At 48.4% G+C, this 15,636-nt stretch overlaps 1 protein-coding gene across 2 annotated transcripts; it reads left to right on the forward strand.

Moving 5' to 3' along the window:
• The first annotated feature begins 1,255 nt into the window (after positions 1-1,255).
• Positions 1,256-15,145, forward strand: LOC142582504 (leucine-rich melanocyte differentiation-associated protein-like). 2 transcript variants are annotated; one of them, XM_075692311.1, is made up of 3 exons: positions 1,256-1,828; positions 4,192-4,470; positions 13,565-15,145. In XM_075692311.1, exons 1-3 carry the CDS (start codon positions 1,569-1,571, stop codon positions 13,728-13,730), a joined length of 705 nt encoding a protein of 234 aa, XP_075548426.1. In that variant the 5' UTR covers positions 1,256-1,568; the 3' UTR covers positions 13,731-15,145. The 2 variants fall into 2 exon arrangements, with proteins under 2 accessions (XP_075548426.1, XP_075548427.1); XM_075692312.1 differs by having other exon boundaries at positions 1,268-1,828; positions 4,210-4,470.
• The last annotated feature ends 491 nt before the right edge of the window (positions 15,146-15,636 follow it).

Below are 15,636 nucleotides of genomic sequence, written 5' to 3' on the forward strand. Positions count from 1 at the left end.
AGCAGCTAAGCAGAATATAGTAACTAGCTTTGTGTTAGTGTGTTTGAGCAATGCGCCACCAGCTGGCGCCACCAATCTGGCCGCTCACGTTTACGCCCTAAACCGGCAAACCGCCTGCGCTTGTCGGAATACCGGACGCACTAAAATTCGCTAGCGTTCAGGAAGCAAGCGTGAACACGGGAACGCCTGGCTCGCGCGGAGCGCATCCTCTTGCGGGGGCGCCGCAGGCGATTTAGCGCATGCGCTGTGGGTCCGGAGCCCACGCCAGCGCTTTGTTTCCGCGCTGGTCGCTTGCCTGGTCGCTGCAGGCACTCCGCTTTCCGCTTCACCCTTTCGCTATACCCTCCTCCGCTTTCCGCCTCATGCTTCCGCTGCACCCTCCTCCCCGCTTTTCTCCTCGCGCGTCTTCGCTCTAGCCGCTTGTTTCATCCCCCGCTACGCGCCGCGTTCGCTCTCATCTTTCGCTGTGCTCGTTCGGGTGAATGCCAGCGAAAAGAATGCACACAGAAGCAGAAGCTCTATGTGGTAAGGGCGACTTGGAAGAGATAGCTCTCTCGAGGAAAGACGCGGAGCGATGGTGACAGTGAAACTCAAAAGTTTAATTGGAATGAGGCTAGCAATATATCACTTCCAATCGGTGCGAAAAGTCCACAGAGTGAAGGTCCGATTGTGACTCCATGCAGCTCTTCAAGAATCGACATTGCCAAATTATCTGCTACAGTGGACAACAGGTTGCAAGAACCCATGCAATCGTTGTAGTCAGCTTATCAGTGGCCGGTTGCCTTCAGATGAGCTTTCGAGCTCTGCCTTATCGCTGTACAATGGCGCTGTGTGTAACGTGGCCGCCTGCTGCGATATTTAATCTGACATTTGAATGGAAAGGTGCGTTATCCGGTTATGTATTCTGTCAAAACCCTGGAGTGAGACTGACTCAAGCATGCAGATTGACGCCGGCTGCGGCGGCGTGCGAGATTAAAAGGAATCCGCGTGACCTGCCTTGTGACCAGATAATACACGATTTCAACCGAAAAAGAAGCGTTGGTGTACATACCGGCATGGAGTGTATGCCACATGTTTATATAGAGCAGCCACATCAAACGAGGAATGAAGACGAGGGAGTGTTTGGAGCTCTCTTGGAGTATCTGTCCCACCGACAAACCACTCGATCGCGAGTTGGCTGATAACAAAATGCCCGGCATGCAGGAATCCATAGCACGCCTTTGTCGGGGCCCCGTCCTTATCTCGGTCCCCGTATCTCCTTTCAAAACACATCGTGCGGCGTGCACAGTCCCCTAGCTTGCAACACCCGTTTGTCTATCTCTTTCGTCATCAGGGTCAAAGCCGAATCGCACTGGTTAGTGAGAAAGAAGCGCGCCTGACGCTTGGCTTCAACTCAGCCGCTCCACGGCCAGTTATATTAAGACGTTCTGTCTTTGGATTTGTGCTCGTTTTCAAGCCAGAACTGGCGTGTGCGCTGTGCTAAACTGCATGTATACCAGCAGCTGGGACTGCACCATAGCCCAGCGGATTGCGACGCGACGCAGTGAAGGCGGCAAGAAAGGCGTTCCATGACTACAAAGGCTGCCGACGGAGTTCGAGCAGGTCAAGGAACTATGTGCGCAGCGCAGGCTTCGCCCCGGACAGCCCAGAGACGGTGCGGCCAGACGACACCGCCCGAGGCTGCCGCGATGGTGGCAACGGGGCTAGGCGGGCATAAGAGGAAACAGCTGAGCCTGGCGTACGAGGAACTGACGACCGTGCCGTACAGTCTCATCGAAAAGTACACTGCCGACGTGGAGGTGCTAGACCTGAGTCACAATCGACTGACGTAAGCTTGTGCACCCGTTCCCCTGATTGCCTAATTAATTCTGAGTACTCAGCGCGTAAACCACGTGTACACTTTGGTATAGTTTGGTATAGGTAGGTTAACCTCCCTACCTTTCATTTATCATTTGCTCTCTCTCTCTTGGTATAGTAGATGTGAAGCCGGCAAGCGTCATTCAAGAGAACCCTGGTCAGTTCCTTGTCCTATAACGATGTCACTTCCGTTCGACGTCACTTCCGTTCGGTTGGAATCATGACGTTTTATAAGGAACAATTGTGTCCGCTGTAAATATCAGTGGTAGTGAGCGAACAAAAGTTAAGTGACGTCATCGATTCGAGTGCCGTTTGTCGCAAGCGCGAGTTCGTGCACGGAGCTAGCGACCTTGGTGCCAACCGGAACCTGCGCCGGTTAACATTCCGATCCTTCTTTCGCTTCATTCTCCTCCCTGTGGTGATCGGGGCGAAGGCCAAAGCCATGCATAGGGTCGCGCCACGTATATGGACACTATTATAGCAAAGTGAACGACGAATACATGTGTCCCAAGAAGCACGCATAATTGCCGGACCGGAGGCAGCTATCTAGTACATCGCAGCCCATTGACAATGCGTGTATGATCGTCACCAGGAAATCCTATAGATGCGCGTCACGTTTCTCTTGCGGAGTATATACGTCGGCCAAGAAACTCACGTTGCGCATAAAAGCCCGAAGGAGGTGTAGGGTACACATAAATTACTTGTTAGTTTGCTTCAAAATGGAGGTGAACAGTCAGCGCTAAAGACGGTGTACCAGTGCTTGCAATGGTGCGCACTCAACAAGAATACGCATACATAAGAGCCGCGGTTAGCAAAACAAGGAGCTTGCTTGTTCGCTACACTGTGCAAGTATACGTTTCGGAGGTTATGTTTATCTTCAACAAAGCGCGGCCGTGCATGTATTAGCTCGGCTCGCAGCCGGTCGTAAAGAACCTCGCCTGTGCCGCCAGAGATTCGCGAGACAATGAACGGGTAGATAGCCATCGCGCGCGCGCCCATACAGAGCGCTGTCGCTGGACAAAGGGCTATTATTATTTTTCCGTCGTCCAAAAGGGCATAATCATGCGACATGACAAACAACACTTTCGCTTTCCCTTTCGACCACTGGCCTGTGGTCATTCGGTTTGTGCATGAGGATTGATGCGCCTTTAAGGAGTTGCGCAGTTCGAGGTCGGGGTGGAGCGTAGGACGTAACTCGTACGACATGCAATCGTATTGTAATGACATTTGCGAATACTCGCACCGGCTATTATAGATTTTCCTTTTTGCATACGTATTGAATATGTTGACACCCATGTCTGTTCGTTCGTTTGTTTGTTTCTTTCTTTCTTTCTTTCTATGTTGCGCCATGCAGCGGACGTACATGAGAAGAGATTGAAGAGAATTGAATGTCAGTCACCGTATTGAGCGGCGCAAAAAAATAAAAACATAAACGCCAAAGTAATCTGACCGAGCAAGAAGCGCGTCTTGGTATTGATCATGATTCTGTGCGCCGCATGTCGGCATAGCAATTCCTGTGTATGCGAGGACTGCGATGTTGCACATCCCAGCTACACCAGCAACGCATGGCAATTGTTTCCGTTCTATCACCCCTTGCATACAGTTTCCCTGTCCATTTGTATACCATCAACATAATTGATGTCTCGTCTAGGCAAGAGGGACAAACGCAATCATCGTGCCCATTTGCATGTGCCTTGTACGCTCGCTATCACCTGTTCACGTTGCTTATGTATGCAGCTTCGTGACACAGTAGTCCCGTATGTGCAGTTTGCCTATTTATACGAATGCTGTTTTGCCGGAACGGCCGCTGTTACACTACTTACGCACTTGGCAAGCATTAACTAAAGTCACCTTAGCAGTAACTCTCTCTCTCTCTGAGTACTTCGTGCGGCATACCAGTCAATGCTATGTTAATGTGTCGAGAGGATACCTGTGCAGTGCAGTCACGTTTCCTTGGAGCTACTTGTACCGACTAGCTTCCAATATGCAATTCTATAGCTTCCTTCGAATTCGTGCTCTGACCAGGCGTAACTCTGTGGGCACTATGTGTCAACAAACGCACTTGGCTAAAGCAAGTCCACGTCATGACCGGACTGACGCTCAGTGACTGCGAACCACGCGTGTGTTCTCAGAGACTGCTAAGGTATACCAGCGTCACGGAGGAATCTGTTCTAGCAAAACGTATAGAAGTATTCGATGATCAGTATAGTACAAGATTTAGTAGACGTTCTAGGAAAAGGGATACACTAGTATTTGACGGCCCCTTTTCGCCTGCACTCAGGCTTTACACAAGCCCAGGTTTACCGCTGCCATGCAAGAGCACATGTATCACAGGGCGAACGGTTCCCGCAGGGACGTCCGCTTCCTGTCGCACTTCGAGCGCCTTCACACGGTGATCCTGGACCACAACTGCCTGAGTTGCCTCAGCGTGGTGCCGATGCTGCCGACGCTGCAGGTGCTCTGGCTCAACTACAACCGGCTGCTCAGCCTGACGGTGTTCGTGCCCGGCCTGTCCCGGAGCTGCCCGCAGCTGCGCGTACTCAGCCTCATGGGGAACGAGCTCGCGCCATCGTTCCTCAACAACGGCACGGCCGAGCAGAACGCCAACTACAGGTACACGCGAGCCTCTGCTGTACACCGTCCCTTATCCCGGCCCAAACCAGTATAGCTTATTCACTCTTTCAGAACTTTTTCTACTCCCTTTCCCCGTCCCCCAGAGTGGAGTAGCCAACCAGGCGCATTTCTGGTTAACATCCCTGCCTTCTCTCTTTCCTCCTCCTCCTCCTCCTCCTCCTCTTTCTCCTCCTTTACCATTTATAAATACTAAATAATCTGCGACCGTCTTTGAATGCGCAGTGAGCGCTGTTAGGAGTTCGCTCGCGTCACTTGTTATCCCTTTGATTGATTTATTCATAGTGTTTAACGTCCCAAAGCAACATTGGGGCTATGAGAGACGCCGTAGTGGGCGGCTCCGGATTAGTTTTGTCCACTCGCGCTTACTTAACGTGCACCTATGTCTAACGCCGCAGCCACATTCCGTGCCGCGGCGGGTTGGTCATCTACTTCCTCTCCTTTTAACACGAAATATTCTCTTCAATGTGCGGCACACTTTCTTGCGAGCGGGCGGCGTATCTCGCCGTTTAAGTTGGCCGGTCCCGGCGAGTGCAGTCTGAAATTATGTGCCACATGGGGCGACTGGTGTGTGCATTGGGGCCACTGTGCCTCTGGATTTTAGTTTGCTTTTAATCTTATAACTTGCCAGTAGAAGCCTTCTGTCCCATTGTAAATATAAACACTACATGGTATAATATGTGCACATAACCATTCGCTACACAGCATTATTCATACAACCGTTCTCTATAAATCATCGATGCTTGGCATTACGTAGACGTCAGCTACAGTTGAGTCTGTCCAATTTTTCCTTCACGATTTCCCGTCCCCCCATGTAAGATGGCAAACCGGAGATTCCCATCTGGGTAGCTTCCCTACCTTTCCCTATGCTCCTCTCCATCCGTCCCTCTACCTCTATAGGCAAATGTTCGGATAGGAAAAGACGAGCGGAGAAAGTGAATGCACGTCACTTGTTGAATTCACCCCCCGAGGTGAGGTGCGACGAACGTTATTGTGACGTCACTGATTCCACGATGCTTTCGCGTGTTTGGGTCCTTTTCGTGAAAGAAAAGTGCACAAAATGTCAAGCGAATCTTCTGTTTATTTTCATTAATGAAAATACACAAATGCGTAACAAAACCTCAACATCATTAATTTCGATAATTCTTTTCTTAAGAAAACCTAAATGGCATCGGGAAGGCTTTGTCTCTATGCGTTGCCTCAATGTTTCTCCTCGCGGGGATGCGGGAGTTCAATGCTGTCTTTGCTCGAAGTGCGTCAACGGCGGCAACTATTGCAATCGCCAGAGACCACCTCATCAAGATCCACATCACAGTTGAAGCACTAAGAGCGCAGGTAAGGCACCTTGCTCCCCTCCTCGTCACCACCTAGCCTCTCTACCTGCGGGGAGACCACGTTCCTCGTTCTGCCGAACGGTATGCGCACATCGTAAGGTCATAACATCTTGCTTCACACCTGAAACGGGACCTTTGAATCCTCCTTGGTGCGTGATTCAACCAAAGATCAACCTGACAATACCTGACGTCCGGAAGAAAGCAAATATGTCGTCGCCGGCTCTTAAACAGCTTACCTTATTCCTGTTAAATGAGAAGCACCGGCATTACGTCCGCGTGTATACACAGACGGTTCCGTCCTGCCGAAAAGCTCTACCGCAGCTGTCGTCATTCCAGCAAAAGCCACCACTATCAAGTTGAAAACATCTCACTTGACAACATCGACGGCAGCAGAATTCGTAGCGCTTGGAGTCACACTACACTTTATTAATGACAAACCAACACACAAATGGTCGATCGCCTGCAACTCGAAGATGGCACTATACAGTGTTTGTCAGCCTTACGGCACGGTCCGCATGAACAGTTATGATAATAACAATAATTACAACTTTATTTCCATCTACTTGATGGAGGAGGCTGCAAGAAAAAGCTGCTCCAGTAGAGGCAGCTTGACGAGGCCCGCAGACCACGTGGTATTTGAAATCACAGAAGTCGTACACCAGTTGACTGGGAAAGGATATGAAATAGTTTTTCAGTGGCTGTGGTGTCACTCACTCACTGTGGTGTCATCGGCAATCAACATGCCGATCAAGCTGCTCGTTCAGCTGATGCAGAAGACAGCCGCCTATTGATGCCGCTGTCTAGGACAGATGCTCCAAGGATGCTCCGCCTACTTGCACGCTAATGCTCTGCATCAGAGTGGAATGAACCACATGTTATGCACGCCCGTTTCATACACCCTGGATCCAAGCTTAAGCCTCCGACATCCAGCAAGACTTCTCCGAGGAGACGCGACCCTTCTGTGTAGGCTATGGTTGTGTGTCGCGTTTTACGCGTTCCGCATAGGCACGGCCAACACCGCAGCATGTGGCGATTGCGCCGACGCGGAAAGAATTCGCCATTTTCTTTGCCAGTGCCCACAGTGCAGTGTGCGAAGACAAATGCTTTTCGTAGTGCTGAACCAGTTGGAGGCTCAGCCTCTGTTGGAAGAAGGCATTCTGAAACATCGACGCAACTTAACATCGCATCAGAAGGCCGTGCAAGCGCTACTGCGCTTATTGAGATCGACCGGCCTGTGTGAACGCCTGTGATTGGAACGCCTTTTCTGTTACCTGTTTTTTTTTTCTTCTTTTTTTTCTTTTTTGCTTGTTCCTTTTTTTCGTCCTCTCGCTCTTTGTCGTTTTTAACAACCCCTACATCTCCCACACCAATGCAGGGTAGCAAATCGGAAACTCGCCTCTGATCATAACGTCCCTGCCTTTCCTCTCTCTTTTCTGTACAAGTATTCTCTGTTCTGTTCTGTTTTACATGGATTGCTATGAAGAAATTGAGATATTCAGTACATTGACTTATACTTAATTTTTTTTTATATTGTACTTTTAAATCGTTTTTTTTTGGCATAATTCGCAAACTATCGCAAACTACCTTTGCCTAGCATACACATCTTGTCTCATTGTAGCAGACGCCGTGCGTAGACCCTCAGCGGCATTTCTCAGGGTGTTTTTTTTTTTATGAACCGTATCACAAGCATGGAGAACCTGCACAAATGTCAAACCGGTCCTTCGTCGGCGTATGACCTAACGAAGGAGCTGATTGCGCCAGTAACTATATACTATATACGTATTGACACGTTCCTTTCTACCTCGCCAGGCTAAGCGTTTTCATGACGTTGCGGGACGTGTCACTGACAAAGTTAGGCACATACCATACGTACTAGTTTTACTCGTAAATCTTTAAAGAAAACATTAAGCCCTGTTCCACGTTGCCTTGTTAATAGCATAGCGCATTAAAGTCAACGAAGCTGCTCGCTGCCCTTTTATGCTACAAGGCTCGGGCGCTGCCGTTTCATTAGAAGCGCGATAAACTGCGAAAACCGCGGGCGGCGGGGGGTCGCGAGGACGCTGGCCACGACGTTGCGCGAGAGTGGTAAACAGGCGCGTACATGTTGCAGCTCTTACGTAACTAACTTTGACAAATGTGGCGTCCTTGAAAACAGCGCGCGCGATGTGTAGCGTCATGGCTCACAAGTCCGGCGACTGAGCGTCGCCACCGGCTTCCCTTCTTCAAACGTCTTGCGTAAGCACGAAAGCGGCACCGCGTGCATCCTCGGGACCGAGTGCTCGCGCACGATCCTCTTGCTGAGCCTTGTCGTTGTTCTCTAGAGCTTAAGGCAGGGGTGTGCTAATATCCGAACTTTTCGAATAACAAATACAATAACGCCTGATTTGATTAGGTCTTCGAATCGAATAGTCGGCATATATAACGACGGACATCTTTCTGATATAGTTTTCGAACAGTAAGTCCTCTATTGTGCGCGATAAAACAGAAATTGGAGCAGAAGTGCGATAAATGTCATTCCGGCTGCAACAGTGGACACAAAACGTGAGAAGTTACGCAGCAGAGCACGTTATGTACATCGATCAGGGAGCCGGTCCTGTCCTTCCAAACCTCGATAATTCGCACTATCCGAGGAGTTCCAGGTGTGCGAGCGAACTGCCTTTTTTTTTTTTTTTTTTTTTGCACCGAATGCTTCACTTGGACGTTGTGCGTACTAGTATATGAACATCATTTCACATCAACGGTGAAACCGACTGTTTTTATTTGAAAGCTGTATCCCAAAAACATTAAAAAACCAATTCGATTTGATTCGTTTCTGGAATTCGCACTCGATTCGGTATTAAAAATTACTATTAGCGCACCCTTAGTTTAGAGACACAAAGCGGATCATGGACGAGCCTTTGAATGTACGTGTGTGGGTGTTGCGTCAGTGCGCTGGCTTAAATATGTGCACTAAAGAGCGCGTCAGTTGCTTGACAACATTTGTGTCTCGTATTAGCTGTTGCGTACCGCTGGCCGGGAGTTAAAAAAAACTCCGGCCAACTAATTAAAGTAAAAAAAAAGAGGAAGGGGCAGTCATGCAGTACGACTCGTGCAGGAACGGTACTGAAACGACTCACCAACCAAACGACCCAGTCTTCTACAGATTACCGAACAACAGCTGAATCCCGTGGAAGGTGAAATGCAAGAAAGTCCTTCATCTCAACTGTCCTGACCGTATAAATTTTATTTTCATCATGGGAGTACCGGTAGTGCGCAATTTCTAAACTAATTTCTAAGCGTATGCTCGCAGCGCTGTCTCGGCTGAGTCCAAGAAGAAGTATTCCTAACAAACGTGGATGTCACATCAATTCAAACAAACTAGATATGCGCGAATAATGGCCTCGTTACAAACTCTGTTGCCGGCAGCAATCATAATCAAGTAACGAAACAACTTTGAGGTATACACTAATCAGGAAAGACCAAACTACTAAAAAGCGAGTGGTCTCACTCCACGATGGACGGAAGCAAGCATGTAATAATAATAATAATAATTGGGGTTTTACGTGGCAAAACCACTTTCTGATTATGAGGCACGCCGTAGAGGAGGACTCCGGAAATTTTGACCACCTGGGGTTCTTTAACGTGCGCCTAAATCTAAGCACACGGGTGTTTTCGCATTTCGCCCCCATCGAAATGCGGCCGCCGTGGCCGGGATTCGATCCCGCGACCTCGTGCTCAGCAGCCCAACACCATAGCCACTGAGCAACCACGGCGGGTGTAAGCATGTCAACGGAGCTGAGCGTCAAAAGTGTGACGGGTATTTTCATTAAACAACATTAAAAACATAAAGGCCTAGTAGAGAGACATAGAGAGAGAGAAAATGATAAATGAAAGGCAGGGAAGTTAACCAGGACTGAGCCAGGTTGGCTACCCTACACTGGGAGAGGGGGGAAATGGAGAGAAATATGTATGCTTGGCAAATGCTACATCAAGAGGTACCGAAGCGCGATACGTCAGTGGGGCCATTTATAGAATTTTCGAGCAGGACTGCAATTGCAATTGCAGATACGAAAGAAGCTGGACCCATATTAAGCTGAACAATACTGCAAGCAGGTCAGAAAACAAAAGCAAGACAGCCAACGAAAGGTGAACAACAGGCATTTCACAAAACTAATAGTACATGCCGATTAAGTGGAAACGTGGGGAGGCGAATAAATGGGGAGGCGGTCGCTTGCCCTCCACTGAGGTGCTGCTGGATAATCATCAGTGGCGAATAATCATCTCGACGTAGGCTGAAGCATCTTCCTGCCGCTACTTCCGACGCTACTTCCATAGAATTATATTCAGAGCAAGCAAATGACCGAAAAAGATCCACTAGGTGTACAAATTCAAGATAAGCCTACAACGCCATTCTTTGCCTTGCCGGAAGCTGAAGCACTGTTGCAGCTGCTAATCGCTCAGAGATCCTGCACCCTTATGAAGTAAAACGATTCTCTAAAAACCTGCTGAAGAGGCACGATTGCTTACCACGATTTCAAGGAAACCTTGCCGGTATAGCATAAGATGAACACATTGGCGTATACATGCAGTAAAAAAAAAAGTACCGTTGCTCTTATCATAATTTTCGCGGGATCATCCCCTGGTAACAACTTCCAGTGTCTAAACAATACATCGCCGTAATTTCATTTTCCAGCACAACGATAACATGCGGTCATTTCTTTACGAAAAATTAGCCTTACTTTACCTCTGTTACAGTAAAGCTCAACAAAATGTTTCTAAAATTACGGTACCATTCTGACGTGCTGTAAAATTAAATTACGGTCACTCTCTGTCATATTTTAGCAGAATTAAGTGTCGAGCTTTTGATGCTTCCGGGAAGCTCCCGTTAAAAGGAGCAATCTGTTTAGCAGTGTATGCGCGTCCGCCGTTTCATTGGACAGCTGCCATGACGTAATAAGAGTGTGATCGTGCGGCGTATGCAACTTTGTGCAAGGCGCGAATGCTTCTATCATGCACATCTTCTCTCAGGTCATGCGAACTCATCCCGCGACCATGCCCTAAAGCACGAGAAATGTGGGGAAAAGCAGTATTGTAATTAGGGTTCGTTTTCAAGTCCAGCTAGGAACTGATGTGCGCATTACTTTCTTCTTTCTTTATGAATTTGGAGAGAGCGACAGCTTCAGGCTGACCTCTCCGTCGTACACATGTACATGTATACATCTCTCTTCGAGACAGCGTGTTGATCCGTAGTGTTGGCATACGTTTAGCGGAAAGATACTGTATAAGAAGAATGATAGGTGTAACGTTAAGGGATAAGAAAAGAGCAGATTGGGTGAGGGAACAAACGCGAGTTAATGACATCTTAGTTGAAATCAAGAAAAAGAAATGGGCATGGGCAGGACATGTAATGAGGAGGGAAGATAACCGATGGTCATTAAGGGTTACGGACTGGATCCCAAGGGAAGGGAAGCGTAGCAGGGGGCGACAGAAAGTTAGGTGGGCGGATGAGATTAAGAAGTTTGCAGGGACGGCATGGCCACAATTAGTACATGACCGGGGTTGTTGGAGAAGTATGGGAGAGGCCTTTGCCCTGCAGTGGGCGTAACCAGGCTGATGATGATGATGATGATGATGATGATGATGATGATGATGACTGTGTACGCGCGAGGTCGACGGGCTCCGGCGTCATGCGGTCGACCTTCTTTAGAGGTCCTCCTGCTATCCGTCCACTGTCATACCGCTAGCATGCAGGAGGACGTCTATGAGGTCAACCACAGATAACAACGAACGTAATGCGATAAATTTGTTTCCATTTTGGTTTGGTTTGGTCTGGATAGTCACTAACAAACCAACAGACCTCTGTTCAAGACGCAGGCTTATTTCTGAGCTACAGGCGTGCGAAACATTTGTTATCAAGAATCCAGTATAGAAGTTTGCCCTAGTCATTCCTATGGCCCACTGAAGGTCATGCACTAATGGAAGTACGCAAACGCTTCGATAGACCCATCAAGTATAGTATAGAGCATACTATACGCGTATTCGTTCGACGCAATGATGGTTTACAATTGTGAATACAAGTTTCGCGATCTTCACGACTTTACCGGTAGGAAGTTTCGGCTACAAATAATGTGCGTAGTGTGTGAGCAAGCCACGTGCCTCGTAACAATAATTTCTGGAAGCAGCTACTTGATTAACTGTGTTCAATGTGGCGCGACGAACGAACAATAGGAGACCTGAGTTATCCTATCTGCTTGTCTTATCTTAAACAAAGCGACAATTGCCTTGAGCTGTACTGCGAGCAAGGACAGTAATAACAAGGTGTGCGTGTGTGAGCCACTGACGCCTTCACTTGGCCAGTGTTAGTAAGCGAGGGCTTCGCTGCGAGGTCTTTTCGTTGTCACATTAGAAGATATTCCAGGGTTGGTGGTTGGCTTACCTGACATCAATATTATGATTAACTTCAACGACAGCATGTTCGTGACAACCTATCATTCATGCCTCCTGACTTTGGTTTAGCGTTGGCTGAATCGCCCCCTTCTACCGATGCTACATCTATAGACGCAGAACTTACCCGCGGTGGACCAACGCCAATCCCATTAAGCATTCGCCAACTTACACATTAAATACACGACCATGGCTTATCCGCAGTTTATTTTGACTGCACTTATAACAAACCGATAATTTCGGGAGGATAAGCGAGCACCTAAGCTAGCTATTTGAGCAATTTACATAGTCAGATAGTATGTATAGTCTAGTAATTCGCATTGCTCTCGGGTGTAGTGTACGAATGAAAGAAACACCTTCGTTTGTTTCATGGGTTGATGCTGTGGTGGATACAAGAAAATATAAGAATAAATGGCGAATAAATGAAAGTGAAATGGTATTTAGTGGCCAGTAAAAAAATAAAAATCGTACATACCATGCAATCAACTAAAGTTTGCACACATCGAAACTTCATTGGGAATCTGAACGTAGCAGGCCTGTCGTGTAACCAATAGAGAAAGCATGCAAGGATCCAAAAATAGCAGGATTCCAGAATGTTAACAAAGGAAATATTTTGCGATTCTTTAATACATGTGATTTCAAGCGCTACGCGCAATGAGTGCGGCGCGTATCACATCACAAATTCAGATAAATATACTATACATTTATTTTGTTACAACAAATCAAGTCAGCGACAGAAGCGATGATTTGCGTGCTGTGATATTTCAGTACATCCGTTTGCCTTGGGAGGCGCTAGGAGACTCACTGTATTGGCGCCTAGGAATATTGACAGCGAAATCTTAGGCAGAAGGCTGAAAATAGTTAGATACGTTCTGTGTGACATTCAACCGAGGCATCTGGTGAAACTGGTTCACACCCGCATCCACGGCAGTGTAACGCAAGGTGACAGCAGGCAGACAACTTTTAAGGGCAACAAGTCTGCGAAAATGGCTTTAGCCTTAAATGGTGTTCATTTTGCTGTTCGTGACCCTGTACCGTGATAGTGTGCGGTGATTGTGGCCGCGGCTGTGGTCGTGTGGGTGTGTCCTCTGACCGCCTCTCTACTTTCTTCTTATCTTTCTACCCCCTACCCTTACCTATTCCCCCGGTGTAAGGTAGGAAACCGGATTTTCTTTTCTAATTCATTGCCCTGCCTTTCCTCATTCCTTTACTCTAACTCTCTGTCTTGGCGGCTAAATGCGACACCATAAGAAGTTGTTTGGGAAGTTATAGTGCCTATGCCGAATATGACACCAAGATCTGTGTCGACATGTTCGCAGGCTGTACGTGATCGCGCATTTCCCGAGGTTGGTGTTCCTGGACGACCGGCCCGTGCTGCACGAAGAGAGGCACAAGGCGCACGCCGTGGGGCACCACATCGCCGAGATGCTGCACGCCCACGAGGCCACTGTCACCCGCAACAGCCTCAAGGGAGTGGCGCGGTGATCGACGGCGTGGCTATGGACCCGTGCCTATTATTTGGGACGTCCATCTGTCCGCTCACTCAGTGCTGGCGACGTGGTGCACGAGTGCGACAGCGGGAACTGTAATGTCGGTGCTATGACATAATGACGGCGAAAAGGAAAGACCATCGACAGAAGTGCAGCAGGCGCCGTCGTAGGGGCGGACGAAAGCTTTCAAGCAAAAAGACAAGCGGTTCGGACCGTCACCTCCTTCTCCCTATTGTTCGCTCTCTCTTCTTTCCCGTCTCATTCCCTCGCGACATCCCCATATTCTGTACTTACTAAGCATAAGTATTAATACCAGATGACAGCGCCATTCCGCTGGAGTCGATAGACGGCCCACGAGCTTCATGCAGGGAGAGATATAGCGAGAGAGAACGGATGTACTGAAAGGCAGGGAGGTTAAGAAGAGGTAGCTCTGGCGGCATATCCTTCACGGAGCGGAGGGGTAAGGACATAGGGAGGGAGGGAGAAAGTCACTGTTCAACTAAAGCTGAGGCCTACACGTTTGGTGTGCATCCACAGGTATACGGGGTGAGGATAAACGAGAGGGCATGCAGAAGGCGGCAGTGGAAGGAGGATGTCAGTCCATATGGAGGAGAGGAACGGCTGTCCACTTGGTCCGCGGAAGTGGAGTTGATGGCTGCCCGTCAGGTGCGAGGGGTCGCCTTCCTGGACATTGGGAAGACGCGCTCCAGACACTCGGCAAGAGAGCCGAGTGCCTCCTTTTCCGCTATCAAGAACCTACGATGCCCCTGTTCTCCTGACCAGTTGCCTGCATTAGCAATTTTTTTATTTGCAGGCGTTATTGCTCATCCATTCAAGGGCTTTGAAGGTGATACTATGCTTTTAAGATCGTTGGGTATGTTTGAGCGCCTTTGTTTGACGTTGTCCTTACACGCACGCTGTTCACCAATCCACCTGTCCCTCTTGGACTTGTATTCACCATTTTCTTTCTTCGGTAGCCAACCAAACACGTCTTCTTCTGACCAAACCGTCCTTATCAGCTCTTTGTGTCTCTGCATAGTGTTGGACAGGGGCCTGTATGCCAAGAATTTCCAGTGTACGGACACGGAAGTGCTGCAGTGGCTCGGCCACTCGGTCGGCGCAAAATAATGGATGACGTTGGCGAAAACGCAGCATAGCGCCGGCTTTATTTGAAGAAACGAAAACTGTATATACAACACAGTCATCCGACCTTTCGCACCGCGTAAAATTACACCATACCAACTCGCTTTCGGCAAACGCTGTGCGTGCTGGTCGTACCTGAATACGAAGGCGTATATACTTGAGGTTGTTTGCAATGCCATAGTTGAGGCCCACATTATAGACGGAGAGAATTCTAAGCAGTCTTAAAAAAGAAAAGTCCTCGTAGCTAAATAAAGTTCATTGTCTGTCTGTCTGTCTGTCTGTCTGTCTGTCCTCGTAGCTGCAATACGGAAAGTGTCATGGTGTCGCGTGTCAGCCGACAACCATGAGAAAGTATAACCGCTGCAGATCGGTTTTTGTTTCGCCTATAAATTGACCACCCGGTGAGAGCTACTTCACGATGTATTATTTTGTTAGCCGCACCAATAAAGGCGGCATCGTGCCGTTTTATAGCCATACTTCACATGTATAGTCACATTCAGGTTTAGTAACTGTCGGGTAGCAATAACATCCCATTCAAAGTGCCTGCAAGAGACTCTCTCATGAGGCGACTATGTGTTCTTGCTTACTTCAATAATATTACAATTAAACTTGAATAAGCGCGCTCTATGTATAAACATCAGTAGCAGGAAAGTCGCCGCAGCTAAATTGGGCGAAGCTCACCTGGATGTCAACACGATGTTACCTCGCAGGCGCGGCTCAGCTGCATGCTGCATGTAAGGGACAGACGTTCAAGCGCG

The sequence above is a fragment of the Dermacentor variabilis genome, chromosome 5 (assembly GCF_050947875.1).
Source record: "Dermacentor variabilis isolate Ectoservices chromosome 5, ASM5094787v1, whole genome shotgun sequence".
In the NCBI taxonomy this organism is placed as follows: Eukaryota; Metazoa; Arthropoda; class Arachnida; order Ixodida; family Ixodidae; genus Dermacentor; species Dermacentor variabilis.